The sequence below is a fragment of the Rana temporaria genome, chromosome 4 (assembly GCF_905171775.1).
Source record: "Rana temporaria chromosome 4, aRanTem1.1, whole genome shotgun sequence".
In the NCBI taxonomy this organism is placed as follows: domain Eukaryota; kingdom Metazoa; phylum Chordata; class Amphibia; order Anura; family Ranidae; genus Rana; species Rana temporaria.
Genome location: NC_053492.1, coordinates 205,792,485 through 205,808,732, shown reverse-complemented (window position 1 = coordinate 205,808,732; position 16,248 = coordinate 205,792,485). Strand labels below are relative to the sequence as shown.

The 16,248-nt window shown below is 41.5% G+C and overlaps 1 protein-coding gene across 1 annotated transcript in view; it reads left to right on the top strand.

The window, feature by feature from the left end:
- The window catches only part of LOC120936946 (major facilitator superfamily domain-containing protein 8-like), a 61,170-nt gene extending 48,073 nt beyond the window's left edge, over positions 1-13,097 (top strand). Inside the window, exons 10-13 of the mRNA XM_040349777.1 lie at positions 4,923-5,052; positions 7,800-7,922; positions 10,383-10,513; positions 12,504-13,097. Coding sequence (XP_040205711.1) covers positions 4,923-5,052; positions 7,800-7,922; positions 10,383-10,513; positions 12,504-12,569 — 450 coding nt within the window. The 3' untranslated portion in view covers positions 12,570-13,097. The remainder of the gene's footprint in view (positions 1-4,922; positions 5,053-7,799; positions 7,923-10,382; positions 10,514-12,503) is intronic.
- The last annotated feature ends 3,151 nt before the right edge of the window (positions 13,098-16,248 follow it).

Genomic DNA, 16,248 nt, shown 5'->3' with positions numbered 1-16,248 from the left:
TTCTATAGAATTAGTGATAACTATGGAAGCTTGCCTCACACAGCAGCTAGATACAGTATGTGTGTAATATGAATATAGGGTGAGCAGGGAATGGTGCTATATGGCACTGGCTGACCATTACTCACTTTACAAACTCCTCGAGCTTCAATGCCACCAAAGAGACTGAACTGAGCCCCAGGTCCTGGTAGAATTGGGCACACTGCCCGCATCCCACAATATCTCCATACACGTGTGCCAAGGAAGCTGCCATCAGCTGTAACCCACTATGTCATTCCCTGGCCACATACACGGAGCAGGGCGGTCACACACAGCGCCACCTGGTGGTGAGAAGGAATACTGTTCCTCTTTTAGAACACATCCCAGCATTGGACCCGCATTCTGTCTATCACAAGCGCGGGGTTAGGGGGAGGCGGGGCTGTGTGAGTGCGAGCAGAGCGGAGACAATTTCAATGTGAGCTGTTACAGCTGCTCTGCGGATCACGTGTGTGCCAATCCGAAGCTGTTGATCCGTGCGGATCACGGATCAATGACGATCCGTTGCACCACTAAGTCGGGCACACTTTATGAGAGCCTGTGACTGCCTCCTTGGTTCTATTAACCCCAATCACACTGGGAGATTACGGTGGTGGGAAGGCATGGATGGAGGAAAATTCAACATAGCAAAAGAGAAATGGAGACAAGGGACACATCCTGTTAATTGTACTTTTTTTTTATGCCCATTATGCTGATTATTTGTTTTTTTTATTTCTGCTGCACCCACCCAAGCCTGGTACAAGCTGCATGTTTTTTATGCACAATAAAACTGACAGGTCGCCGTGTCAACACAAGCGATGTTAGTGTGTCGATTTATCCCCTGTGCTATTTTATTCTGAAATGAGGATTACCCTCCCTCAGCCAGAATACATCAATAGGCACTCACAGCCATTGGCTGCAAACTCTGATGGGATGCTGGTTTTCCAGCATGGCCCTTCGACAAGTCAGTTGTTAGACCATTTTCTGTCAGACAGACTGCTATACACACTGACTGAAAGTCGTCCGGTTCCCAATGAAACAGACAATTTTCGGACAGTGTGTACCCAGCGTTAGGCTAGCTAGTTAAACAATCATGTGACGTAATTGAAAGGTGTATCGCCAACATTTAGCAAGATAAGAAGATGGGAAGCAATAGTAGGAACCATTAAATACGTGACTCTTTTTATATCGCTGCTTTTGCTAATGTCTAGGATGAAATGCAGGTAAGGTCAAGGTCCATCTCTTTGGTAAATATCAACTGGCAGCTCACATGACAGCTTTCCCATAGTGTAGTCAGTGTCAGGATGATATCAGCATATTTGTCAAGTATGACACTTGTGCTTATCCTAAAGAAAGTCACACTCCTAAATATTGTTAGCATTTGAGTAAATATCTTGCATAAAACAAAGAGGTTTTATGGTGAGCACGTTTAAAAATTAACTGACTGGCCACACCTAAGTACACCGAATCTGTTTGCAACTGCGTGGACTTTCATTGGGTACCCAATGATAAGAGCTCCTTCAAGTTCTAGGTAGACCTAGTACGTAGACAGCACTTTTGTGCCTTTTGTAGATGAAGCTAAAAGTTACAAAATATAAAAGCGTACAACATTTTGGGATTTGATCTAGGCAATAAGTTTGTATATGACTTGCTACTTTTTTTGTCGGGCTCACATTGATATTCCACCAATAAGCATTATACCCTCCTGTATTGAATTGTATTGTAACTGTACTGTCTTCCCTGATGATGTAAAGCAATATAAATCCTGTATAATAATAATAATACCCATTGTGTTTGCTAAAATGGCTAAATAGGTTTTAAAGAATATATTTCAATTTTTTTACAGACACCTGCTGCATTGTCATTAAATCACCACCTAGGCATGGCTGGCATTAGATCACACAGCATTTTATTTTTACAGAACAAAGGCATGAAATCCAAAATCTTTTTTTGTTTATTTTTTATTTATTTTTACTTTCTGATGAAACCAAAATCATACACAGGATCGGTCCAACAGACTTTTTCCATCAGAAATTACGACCGCGTGTATGCCCCATCAGACTTTTTCTGAGGAATTCAATCGAAGTTTACTTTACTTTTACTCCGATGGAATTCCGATATTAGTTTGGCCGGGCAAAAGCCCGATCGTGTGTACAGGGCATAAGAGGTACAACATGCATTTGTTACATTAAACACTTAAGGACCACCTAACGCCGATATACGTCGGCAGAATGACACCGCTGTGTGTAAACACAGCTTCCCCGTTCTTCACTGTGGCGCTGTCATCGATTGTGCGTCCCTATATTAGGGAACACGCAATCAATGACGTCAGACCTACAGCCACACCCCCCTACAGTTGTAAACACACATGAGGTCACACTTAACCCCTTCAGCGCCCCCTTGTGGTTAACTCCCAAACTGCAAATGTAATTTTGACAGTAAACAATGCATTTTTATAGCATTTTTTGCTGTGAAAATGACAGTGGTCCCAAAAATGTGTCAACATTGTCCGAAGTGTCCGCCATAATGTCGCAGTCATGAAAAAAAAACGCTGATCGCCGCCATTAGTAGTAAAAATTTTTTTTTTTATAAAAATGCAATAAAACTATCCCCTATTTTTTAAACACTATAAATTTTGCGCAAACCAATCGATAAACGCGTATTGCAATTTTTTTTTTACCAAAAATAGGTAGAAGAATACGTATCGGCCTAAACTGAGGAAAATTTTTTTTTTATATATTGTTGGGGGATATTTATTATAGCAAAAAGTTAAAAATATTGCAGTTTTTTTTTCAAAATTGTCGCTCTATTTTTGTTTATAGCGCAAAAAATAAAAACGCAGAGGTGATCAAATACCACCAAAAGAAAGCTCTATTTGTGGGGAAAAAAAGGATGCTAATTTTGTTTGGGAGCTACGTCGCACGACCGCGCAATTGTCAGTTAAAGCGACGCAGTGCCGAATCTCAAAAAGGGGCCTGGTCCTTTACCTTCATTTTGGTCCGGGTCTTAAGTGGTTAAATGCTCCCAGTATTTTAAGTTGCTGGACAATCTCCATGGAAAAACTGCAGGTTCCTATTAGCAGCAATGGGGATTAGAGTGCGGATGTTATTAGTGAGGTGGCCACCCCACAACATTAATATACTGTACTGTCATCCTTGAGGCGTTTCTTGCTCTTTTTTTATAACCGAGATCTTCAGTTAAAGGACTTGCAGTACAAACAAGAGACTTCACTGGCACCTGGAAACGGCTCCTTAAATAGTGACGGCATTTAAAAAGTAAATACTATTTAAGAGCACCCTTTACATAAAAGTTCTTCTTTTGCTTGCAGTTATTCTTTAAACACAAGGTTCCCTTTTATTATAATGTTTTGTTTTGTTGGGGGCTATCAACTGAACAAAATGCTTACTGGTCATTGTTCTTGACATTAGACAGAAGATATCTTCCATGGCAGTGGCGGCCCGCCCATAGGGGGCGCCCGAGCACCGCCCCCCCTCTTGTAGGCACAAAAAAAAAAAATATATATATATATATATATATATATATATATATAATATATATATATATATAATATATATATAAATATATAAAAAAAAATGTCAGTGGCCCCTTTAAGAAACTTAAAAAAAAAAAAAAATCCCTTACTTAAAATTCTTTTGAGCGCCGGCCACCATTGCCCTATGAAGCGCCATTAACAGTTCGAATCTTATGAGAAGTGGGAGGGACCAAACGTGGAGGGGCGGGGTCTTGCGCCCCCCCATCCTAAAACTTCACCAGCCGCCACTGTTCCATGGGCCTTTGTTGTAGCGATAGAAATCGCACAATTACAAATTTGTGCATAAAAAATTGATTTTTTTTTTATTATTGAACAACAGGTTTAAAATTGGCTGGTCTAGACTCGCATTCTGTTATTATACCATTCCTACACTATACATTAACTGCAGGGATACATGAAATGTATTAAAATAAATTGCATATCCCCCAAGTCAACCCAACGCGTTTCAACTTATATAAAGTCTATTGTTCTTGACATAAGCATGCATCTGTGTTGCGTGCAGAAATGGGAGAAGAGGGAAGGCCTATTTTATACACGTTACATTGCATATGATTTTTTTTGTTTTGGATAGACAGGGAAACTAGTGAGAACCTCTGTCAGGCTTTTATTGCTGGATGAGGAAATGATTGGAAACCACAGGCGCGGTAAACATTTGAGATTCCAGCTCCGTCTAAAACAAAATGTTGGCTTGAGTTGGGACTTTGTGTATGTATAGCCAGTTTTATTTCTAAGTTTGGATAGAGGAGGGATTTCATCCCTTCTGGAGAGATACACCCTCTTTATGCACCCTGAAAGGCAGAAAGTGTTGGGAAATCTACATTTTTACAGCTGTATCCAGAACTGGAGGTGGGAGGAAACCTTCCCATGGACGCACCTGTTTGGGTCACTGCTGTCTAAAGCTGGATACATTTTTTTTTTTTTTTTTTTTTTGATTTACCAAAACCATATAATATGAGGTCAAATTTACAAACACTTTTTCAATTTGTATACAATCAGTCAGGCCTTTGCACTACATAGTTGATAAATAGGTAAATCTAAAGGAAATCGAACAACAAAAGTTGTATAGTGTGTATCCAGCTTAAGAGGGGAATTGCTCTCGGTTTAGAGAGATTTCATTTCACTTCATGTTGCATCTCTTGCACAGAAAGTGAAGAGAATTTTCCCCAACAGGGCACGGACAACAGAACATTAACCCTTACCTACTCTATCCAAAACTAAAAAAAATAAATGTTTGGCTATACATACACAAATTGTCAGTTTGGTGACGTGTGGTTCCAGCCCATGAATCCCTATACTTGATGATAGCTACCCGTACATGTTTATTATGAAAGGTGATTTAACAATGGTATCTCTGCAGATGTTGATTGGTTTCCTCATTGTACGCGCCCTCAGCCGTTGCTGTACAGATCGTCTCATCCTGGCTTTTGGCCTCTTCATCTGTAACATCTCCTGCATTTGGTGCCTCATATTCTTGGCAAAACCCAAAGGTTAACAGGTCTCCATTTACTTTTTGTGTGTGCTCACTCATTAGACAGTACTTAAAGTGTTACTAAACCCACAACAGTAAAATCAGTCTGTATACATAGTAAAGCATGCTTGTTATACTCACTGTGGATCCTAAAGGGTCAATCCCGCGCATTGTGTAAAAAGGCTGTTTGATCCGGTCTTCTTTGATCTTCCCCTTCTTACACTGCCCCAATCCATCTCCTGATAGTACAGAGCCTTGGAGACACTCTGCACATGCTCAGTTTGATGTGTCTTGCTAGAGAGGTTTTTTTTTTGGGAGGGTGCATGTGATCTGCACATGGCCGCTCAGCACTGTCCAGACAGAGGGTCAGGGGTCCTGCAGCCTTATAGGACAGTCAGAGACTAATGAAAACTCCTCCTACAAGCTTTAAAGCGGGGGTTTACCCAAAAAAAATTATTTAATATTACACACATTAGAGCCAGCATAGTAAGGGCATTTACATTCGGCGTTTTTTTTGTTTTTCTCTCTGTACATACCTTTTTTATATTCTGATTTTGTCCAGGGCTTCCGGGTTCTGATGACTGCGGGACTGGGCGTTCCTATCCTTCCGTTGGATGATTGACGGCTTGTGAAACAGGTGACCTGTCGCACAACGCGCGTCACCAGATGGCGGGAAATAGCCGAGCTGCAAGTCGGCACTATACGGCGCCTGCGCAGTCAGCTCTACACGGCGGGCGCAGGCGCCGTATAGTGCCGACTCGCAGCTCGGCTATTTCCCGAAATCTGGTGATGCGTGTTGTGCGACAGGTCACCTGTTTCACAAGCCGTCAATCATCGAAACTGAAGGATAGGAACGCCCAGTCCCGCAGTCATCGGAACCCTGAGGCAGGGATAGGAACGCCCAATCCCGGAGTCATCAGAACGCGGAAGCCCTGGACCAAATCAGAATATAAAGGTAAGTACGGAGAAAAAAAAAACTGCCAAAAGTATATGCCCTTACTATGCTGGCTCTAATGTTAAAAAATCGTTTTTAGGGTGAACCTCCACTTTAACCAGTGCTCGGCCAGACACTGATAGAAATCACAAGGCACTGTATATACTGCTGATGAGAAAAGGTATTTAGCAGTTTAGAGTTACTAAAATAAGTGCATTTCCATGTTCTGTGTACTGTGGAAGACCAGATACAGTGAATGCATGGTGCTGGGTTTAGTAACACTTTAAATGTTTGTTAAAGGGATTTTTGTAAATTTCATGTGTACTCTATGATTGGGTATAGATGTGCTTTTACTTTGTATCCCTTTTTAAGATTTAATTCCCTTTGCTAACAGTGGGTCTTACACAGCACAACAGACAGTCATGCTCACACATCTGTTTTGCAACCCCAGCAACAAATGAATGCAACACTCTCTGTTTTATATAACATGCACATACTTACCTGTTGACTAGTGTGGCCTCTAGGTCACACCTGACATTGCTCTTATAAGAAGGGTTCTATGTGTACGAGCCATCCCTGCCTATGCAGGGAGCAACAGGCCTAGTCATTGATCACACTTTCATTTTAGGTCTAAAAAAAAATGCATTTACAGTTCCTCTTAAAGTAAATGACACAAGGAAAACATAAAGGCTGCCATTACTAAGATCTCCATGCTAGAGACACTAGTTGACTGGCTGTCATACTGACCATCTTGCTTGAATAATTGTTCACTGACCTGAAACAAATAGCTAGATAACTACTTCTGAAATTACAGTGACTTTCCAGATCTCCATAAGTGTTCTAGGTCATTGGCTTAGACAGTATGGAATCCAGTGGATCAGCATGACAGCCAGAGAACAGGCATTTTTTGTTGGGGAGGTCAGTGATGACAGCCCTTATATTAATTTTCATGACAAGTTTATTTTATGTGACAAAAATATAACTTTTGGAGTTTGTTTTGTAAAACATTTATTACCAACTTAAAGGAGTTGTAAAGGAATTTTTTTTTTCCTAAATAACTTCCTTTACCTTAGTGCAGTCCTCCTTCACCTACCTCATCCTTCCATTTTGCTCTTAAATGTACTTCTTTCTTCTGAGAAATCCTCATTGGTGTGGAGTGTCGTGCTCGCCCACTAACACACAGATCCTTTCTCTATCTGCAACGTAGAGAGCGTCCTGACTCTCCTGTATCCCAAGGGAGGGGGCGAGCACGACACTCCACACCAGGGAGAAAGCCTTGCATTACTGTGTGTAGTTACAGACAGAAGATCAGGAAGTGAGGATTTCTCAGAAGAAATAAGGACATTTAAAAGCAAAATGGAAGGATGAGGTAAGTGAAGGAGGACTGCACTAAGGTAAAGGAAGCTATTTAGGGGGGAAAATTGTACCTTTACAACCCCTTTAATATTTATTTTTTTCTCATTAAAATGTTTCACATTTTCAGAATTGTTTTCTTTGATGCTGCTAGTCAGTCTTTGCAATCCAAGTTTTGCCTTAAATGAATCCTGTACTGAGAGAGATACATTGGCTAATCTCCTTGAGGAAATACTGGTTGCTTGGCTATCCCTGGCTTCAGTATTTTGTAAGTCACTGAAATAGAATAAGTATGCAGCTAGTGAAGCCACAGAAAAGTCAGAACACTTTACCTGCATACTGTACTTGTTTCTAGTCCATGACTCAAAGTATTGAACCTGCCAGATCAGCATGGAAACGATTAGCAAGCAAACGGAGAGAGTGTATATCTCTCCTGGTACATAATATTACTTGCATTAAAATATTCATATCTCATGCAGGGAGTTATGGATTTCTGCTGGCAGAGTTCATCATTGGGGTTTTCCTACAAGTTCTTGGGTTGCCCTTTGTATCGGTAGCCCAGGTATCTCTTTTCTCCAAAGTGACAGCTGAGAATACCCAAGGTGAGTAACTCTTTTTAATCACCACCCTCAAAACTAGTTATAACCAGCCAATGGTTAAATATTGCTTCATGTCAGTGGTGAGTATACAGAGCAGACAAGGCCTAGGGGCAATGAAACAGACTTGGCTTTCCCTTGATGCTTATCTTGTATACATAATATGTACAGTACCTTTTTATTCATGTATTTATGCCTTCCAGCATGTTGCTGCTCAGACAGCGTTTATCCCTGTCAGGCACACACAGTCTGTAAAATTCATCAAGAGTGTCATAGTTCTCATTAAAATTCTTATGACAAATGGTGCAGCTTGAAACAGAGTCATGTATGTGCCATTGAGGTGTATATTAATCGGTTGCAGAATTGTCTCAAATGACGCAACACTATACTAGGCAATGGCAAAAAAAAGAAGGCTGCATGGACATCCCTATATATACCCCTTCCTATTTTTCTAGGGTCCTTGGGTGATGGATGATGACAATATTCCAACACAATTCAATTAGGCTGCATCACAACCACCCTGACCCTCCGTGGTTAAAGATGCTTGGCTGGGCTGTAATGTTGCTTTGCACTGGCTACTGCTGTGGGCACTCCCCTTGGCCTGTTGCTCAATATGTGGAATTGGCTTCAGGGTGCTTCACAAGTCTGAAGCCTGTGCATAGACCTGTACATGAAGACGTCAACGGGGTGTATGCCAATAGTTAAAGGCTAAGCCAGAATAAGGGTCATTTCCTGTTTCATCCTGCTACTGATAAAGTGAGTAGAGGACAGGGTCCCTTAAACATTCACCCCAGGGTACTCTTGTCCAAATTTTACCTTTGGGGTGCATTGAGAACAGCTGTCCACCTTTGCTGATAGGAACTTGGTTCGCTGAATTTAAATGTAAAATTTTATGCCATTTTGGCTCTCTAGGCACACCAAGTTTGGTGCTACTGAGCCTGTGCACATCCCACATGGCGTCTATTGTACCTGCGTAGCCTAAATGCCTTCTTTGCCTGTGTCTGCTTGTTTTCTAGGGAGTTACTGTACAGCCTGCTTCTGTACACACAGCCCTGCACATATTGTCTCTTCCTATTTGCAGACTGGACCCTGGACCAGTAACAGCTCCTGGTTCTTTCTCTGACGTAGTTACTGTGGCCTACAAGTGCTTGTGCTGTTGAAGACCAGATTAAACAACACAATTAACAGGTTTGTCACCAGGTCCAGGGACTCTCAGGCCTTTGCAGTGTACACTCTAGTGATCCCATGGAATCGGTTCAACCTACACCTCAGTTAATCTACACCTTTCTGTCCCTTCACATTCTCCCTCACCTAATTCACAGGATTGTGAAGGGACATTCTGGTGATCCTCAGTGCACCAAATTGGCCCAGGAGTAGATGAAACGCTGATGTACTTAGGCTCTTGGAAGATGCTTTGTGGACCCTTTTGGATTATCCATACCACCTATTCCTGTTATATAGAGGGGTGTCCCTGCAGCCTTCTTTGTATGACATTGTCCAATCACCTAAAGGTAGCTGCATATAACCCAATAATAATGATAAAATGCCTGTATGCTGTACTGTGCTCCAAGAATTAGATTTTACTGGTAAGTCAAAAATCCCATTATCCTTATTGCAAAGCTTTTGGACATTCCCCCTGGGTGTACCCCCGTAACTCTACCCACTCCGTGAGATCTATTTTTTTTGTTGCTAGTAGCCTTAGTTGATGGATGACTTCACCCTTATGAAGAAGTTTCTATGCCTAACTTGTTCTTTTTTTTTACTTCACTTTCTTCAAGCAACTCTCTACAAGTCTTGTCATACTTTTCAAATGGTTTCATCGTCATTATGCATATACCGTATTTATCTGCCTATAGCGCGCACCCCTAATCTAAACGTGGATTTTTTTTTTATTATTACTTACAGTTTTGGTGTCTTGCCCGGCGTCCATCGGCGGCCTTGTCCGGTCCGGCGTCCGTCTGCGGCCTTCGTGGTGTTCTCCCGCGCTGTCTCTGAGCCGATTCCTGCTTCCCGCGCTGTGTTTGAACGCCGCTGCCGACATATACCGAGCACAGTACACTCGGGCCACGCTCGACTCCTCTCGGCTCTTCTCGCATAACCGCAAGGGGAGCCAAGCCTGGCCGAATGTACTGCGCTCGGTATATGTCGGCGGCGGCGTTCAAACACAGCGCAGGAAGCAAGTATCGGCGTATATCGCGCACCCGCGATTTTGCCCTGATTTTAAGGGCAAAAAAGTGCGCGGTATACGCCGATAAATACGGTACCTGCTATGCCTTACTAGAGTCCAGTCAATGGAATGGGCGACATTTATTTCTGTTGATGGCTAACACAATACAGCTTTCCTTATCTTGCCTTAAAATCTATAAAATTTATATAGTATGCTTACAAGTCAACTTGGACAAGTAATATTTGTTTATGAATACTGAAAATGTTTATATAGATTAAATTGTGTTGCACATTTTGCAGGGTTTAACCATGGGATTCGTCGTTCAGTTGGAGGTGTAGCCACAATTTTGGGGCCACTGTGGGCAGCAGGCTTAACAGAAAATCTTTACATAATGTTGGGAGTCATGATGGGTCTGCTCCTTCTGAACACGGTAAGACAAATGGGTTGAGTTACTAAAACTGGAAAGTGCAAAATCTGGTGCACCTCTGCATGGTAGCCAATCATTTTCTAACTTCAGCTTGTTAATTTAAGCTTCGACAATAAAACCTGGAAGTTGATTGGTTTCTATGCAGAGCTGCACCAGATTTTACAATCAACCCCATAGTATTTTCCTTGCCCACTTGTCCCATACAAATATTTTACTTTTTTTTCTCACAATCTGCTTCTTTGTCACACTATCTTTACTTGGTATTCAAAGCTTTACTGTATAGATTGTTCTTAGAGACTGCCAGCATAGTTTACCAATAATGCATTTATTGTGAGATTTTGACTTGTTTAATAGGTTTTATTTGCACATTAGTCATTATTTTCTTCAGCATGAGCTTAGTTTATGTGCGATTTCTACTTTGTGTGGGATTATATATGTATTAACACAGCAAAAAAAAAAAATATATATATATATATGTTTTCGATATAACTTGTTTATAAAGGCCACTGTATTGGAATTCTTGACTTCCTGCCTGTCATATGATGACCCTATTTGGTTGTGTAAAGTCATCATGCAGCCTTTTCTTTGAACTGCAAATTTCAGACCTTGATAATGGCAGAATAAGTTATCTGTCCAGACCTAGCCATATAGGTGATCGCTATCAAATCTTCATTCAGACATTTGTGGTCTTGTGTGGTGTGTTTGAATGGGCAGCCATAATGGACCAGAAAAACGCACCTGCGTCATTTTTGGCAGTGCAGCAGTAGTGTGTTGTTGTACATGGTGGTGGCCTGCAATGCAGGAATGCTGTTTTGGTGCAGTGGGGTGCCATTCAAAATGAATAGCATTGCAATCCAGTAATGCGGGCTTGATGTGCTACCACATGTTGCAGTAATGCACAGGTTTTACCATGCATTTGTAATGCATATGTGCGAATCTGACCTTGAAAGAATCCTTTCCTGAGAGAAATGCTGAGGCTGCCAATACTAACTCTGTATTCTTAAAGTTATTGGCTGGATGTCATACTCAACCCCTAGTTTATTACTTTGAGTCACTAACCTAGTATTTAGATAAGGACTTTTCTGCTATGTTCTGGACCAGTACCTCCGCAAGTATTAAAGCCAGAGGGTCAGAATAATAGGCAGCTTTGTATTAATATTTTTAGATGGAAGTCAATGATAGCCCCTGTACTTCTGTCATGAACGTAAAACTGTCATGCTCCCAGACCTGCCATTGTTAACTTTAGAGTATGGCCCATTTCACGCGGACGGCTGTTTTGCCGCAGTTAAAAGCATGTACACTGTTTTGTGAAATTCAAGGCTCCAGGCACTGCGATTAGCTGCATTTATACATTGTAATTACATGTGTTTCCGTGCGGTTACATGCGGCCGCGTTTAGCTGCGGTAGTCATTCCCATAGCAACCCTTTTTATTTTTTTGATTATGATGTGCTTCCTGTTGTTATTTTTTCTCACGCTGCTATCCACAGTTGACAAAAAAGACTGTGATTAGATGCGGTTATGTGCATATAGCTACGCTACTCGCACCTGGACGCATTAAATTACATTTTTTCTATTCGCACCAAACCGCATGTAACTAAATCGCAGCGAAACGTTGCATGTGAATGGGGCCATAGGAAAGCATTGTGTGCTTTTAGCTGCGGTAGAAAACTAGAAAATTTGCAGCCAAAGGCACCATTCTATCCGTCCGTGTGAAAGGGGCCTAAGAGTGCAGTTCACACACCAATTTAATTTGGTTGAACTTGGATTTTATATAAAAAAGCTTGAAATTTGCAGTCTTTAGACAAGATTTTAACCTTAAAAAGGAATCCTAGAGTACTATATGAAAACGTTTCTAAAAGAAGAAATGAGATATATAACGTATTTCATATATAGATACTGGACATTCTTTGTTAAAATTCCCAAATATTCTGTTGTGCTGTGTTATCCAGATAAGACATGGGATGCTTTTACACCATTCTTGTCTATTTCTAGATATTGTTCAGCGTGTCATACAAGTACCTTGTGGAACCTGCCCCATCGGTGACTGAAACTTCATGAAAAAGAATGAAACTTTCTATAACTCAAAAGTGCTCTGAGGTTTCTTTTTTATCCATTTATCAGGGATCATTGTAGTGACTGGAAGCTGTTAACTGCTGAAAGCCATCTGCTTGCCTCGCCTTCATGAAATTTGAACTCTATGATTTCATTAACTCTCTGTGATCATCAACAAGATACAGCAATGGACATATTTGTAGTATGTTTTTCAGAGTATGACGATGTAAAACGCATGTGACAGATAGCTACTGTTTGCAGTTGGGAGGTGAATTTCCATCTGTGGAAGCAAACTTTTTCTGTGAGATAGCTGCACAGTCACAAGAAGGTGGTGTCCTAACTGACTTGGAGAGAATACAGTCCACCCATTAGAGATGCCAGTTTTACATGCCCACATATCAATTTTTTCAGTGTAAAAATATTAATGGGGGCTACTGACAATAGAAACAAGCAAATTATTGCCTATGTCTTGTGTTTTATAACAATGCTATTTGGTACTCTGTTTCTTCAACTATGACTGGATGCTGGTAACAACCAAAAAAAAAACCCTCCTACAAAAATATTTTCTGGTAACTCATACACAAACCATTTTGCAATTTTCATAAATGTTTAGAGGTAGTAGCAACCCCAAGACAACACCTCGAACTTGCTATGTTCCTCAAACCATTTTTGAATTCATCAGACCAGACCACCTTCTTCTATTGCCCATGGTCCAGTTCTAATGCTCAGGTGCCTGTAAACATGGGTCAGCATAGGTACCCTGACATGACTGTGGCTATGCAGCCCCATACGCAACAAACTGTGATGCACTGTGTGTTCTAGAAAAATAACAGTGTAGTCTCTATACCAGGGATGGCCAACCAGTGGCCCGCGGAGCCCTCTGATGTGGCCCGCGACCTCCTGCTCTGGAATAGTGGGTTGGCAAGCCCAGCTCGCAGGTTGCCGACCAGCCATACCACAGCATCAGTGTTGTGAATTAAGCTGGTGGTAGAGGAAGAAAGCAGCTGCGGAGCAGAGCCCCAAAAGCCAATGCTTCCTCTACAGCGCCGGCTTTTGCCACAGGTAGAGTCTATGGCAAAGTTCAGTTAACCCGCAGGATAGACACAGATGCACTACGCTGCACCCGCGGTATGTGTAAACCGCAGCACATCAGTGTGAAAGCAGCCTTAGGCCCTTTGCACACGTTCAGCCTGACCAAATGGGACCCTCAATTCACCTCTATAGAGCGAAAGATGTCTGTTTATGCCCGCCTACCTCCAATCCAAAAAACAGAAGGGAATTCTTCCCCTTTCATCTGGGCAGATCGGAGGGCCTATAGAGTAGCCGTGACCTGTCATCTGCCCGCTTCGCTCATTGTGGCCCTCGACTGGTTACCAAGTTTCTTAAGTGGCCCTCGCTCTTCAAGAGGTTGGGCACCCCTGCTTTATACCATTGCTGTGGAGAGGAGGAAAGGAGAGAAGTGCCTGATTTGTGTGATATGCTTTACTTTATTTGCAATGAGGTGAGCAGCCCTTTCACCTGAAGACAGTAGACACGGGTGTTGAAGTTTTATGATTGCACATTGAAGAAATATATATTTTTAAATTTTACACATCTGCAGTGTGGACTTTATTTTTTTTTACATTTGCAGAGAGGACTTTATAAGATTGTTCTTAAATATTGCTGTGCTACACTGTTATTTTTTTAGTATCACATTTTTTAAGTGTTGTATAATCACTTTCACAGTGGTTGGCTGAGCGGCAGTTGTTCATGGTGAACAATATTTATATAATTTTCACATTAACAATAGATATTGTTTTAGGTATTATTTGCAGTGATTGGCACTTTATTATTAATTTATGCACTCTGTGTTTTGACATATTTCACTGGGAACCAGCATGAACTTTTTCAGCAATTTAGGCTACAGTAGCTTTTCTTTTGAATCGGACTACACGGACCAGACTTTGCTCCCCAAGTGTATCAATGAGCCTTTGCCACCTATGCCCCCTGTTGCCCATTCACCCGTTTTCCTAACTTGGACCACTTTTGGTAGGTGCTGACCACTGCAGGCCAGGAGCATCCTACAAGAGGTGCAGTTTTGGTGAGGCTCTGACCCAGTTGTCTAGCCATTACAATTCGTCCCTTTGTCAAAGTTACTCAAATCCTTATGCTTGCCCATTTTTTCTGCTTTCAACTTCAGGGACAAGCTGTTCCCTTCCTGCCTACAATATCCCACCCACTTTCAGGTGCCATTGTAATGAGATAGTCAATGTAATTCACCTTACCTGCCAGTGGTCCTAAAGTTATGGCTGAACGGTGTATAGGCCCAGTGTGGTTGCTCAACCTGGTTATAAAGAATCTGGTAAAAGAGATGTGTATGATTTACACACATCACTCCACACAGTACTCACCATCTCGGCTTCACCATTCTTCAGTTGACAGATTTATGTGGATTAGAAAATTCCAGGTTTGATTTAGACACCCTTCCTTCTCCCACAGCTTCCAGGTTTTCTTGCGACAGAATTGCAGAACTCAGTTGCAAGGCTGCTGTTAGTGAAATTTGTAATCAAAATGCAACTATAAAAGTGGGTCACGTTTTGAATCGCTTCATTTCACTGGTACATGATTAATTTATTTTCATTCAACCAATAGGTTGAATAAAAAAATAATAATTAACCACTTCCCCCTTCCACACATTCTAAGTGGATGGGGAAATCGCTCCTGCTGAGCTATCATATTCTTCTTGTGGAATACAATCATTCGTGTTGCCGGCTATAGCTGACTGTTCAGGAAAAACCCAACAGGCTGGTTGAACACAAGTTGTATGATAGAGCGACTTTTGTGTACAACCAGTTAGCCCATACATGGATGAAACTCGTCTGGTCACATCTAAACTGGACAAATTTCGATCCATGTATGGCTGAGTTAGTTATAAGGTAAGCCAGTATGGGGCAGGGGTCCTGCTTTATATACGTTTAGGATCCCCAGTCAAAAGATTGTCACTTTTAGTGAAAATGTTATTTGAGTAGCTCTTTCCTGCCCTGCGACTGCTATTGGTCTTCTTTATTTTATTTTTATTTTCTTTGGTTATTTAATATGTTGCTCAACAGGAAATCGCTGTTGCATTTAGTTATAAATAGACATTGTTGTCTTTTCCATTCAAAGCAAAGTACAAGTACTTGTGCAAAATTCTCACCCAACCACTTTATACTCACCTGCTCAGCTTCCCCCACCACTCCTTCCTCTGTCACAGCCACCAATAAAATAATCAGTGTCAAGTAGTGTTGGAGTTCAGTGGGAGCTGTGGTGTGGTCTTCTGCATCATGTAAAAGTGCTTTGACCTAGCGATTGAACATTGGGTCCTAACCCTTGATCATGGAAGGTCGTCAGATTTCCCCCCCATACCAATAAACATTGGGTATTTTTCAGTGGCAGCCGCAAAAGAAAAGGAACAGCTGGGGAGTGATGGAGAAGTGAGTATAAGGTGTCGCAAGTGTAGCATAAAACATCAAAAAGAAATGCTTGAAGGAAACTGGTCATGAGGGAAATGCAAGGGTGTCGTGTCGTTTTTTTTAAGCAAATTCTGGTTTCTTGGCTAATTTACGAACCGCTGACCTCAATTCTTTCTGACTCATAAATGTGTATAAATCACGAAAGTCAGGGAAGGATCAACATTTCTGATCTGCATACTTCTTTGGATCAGGAC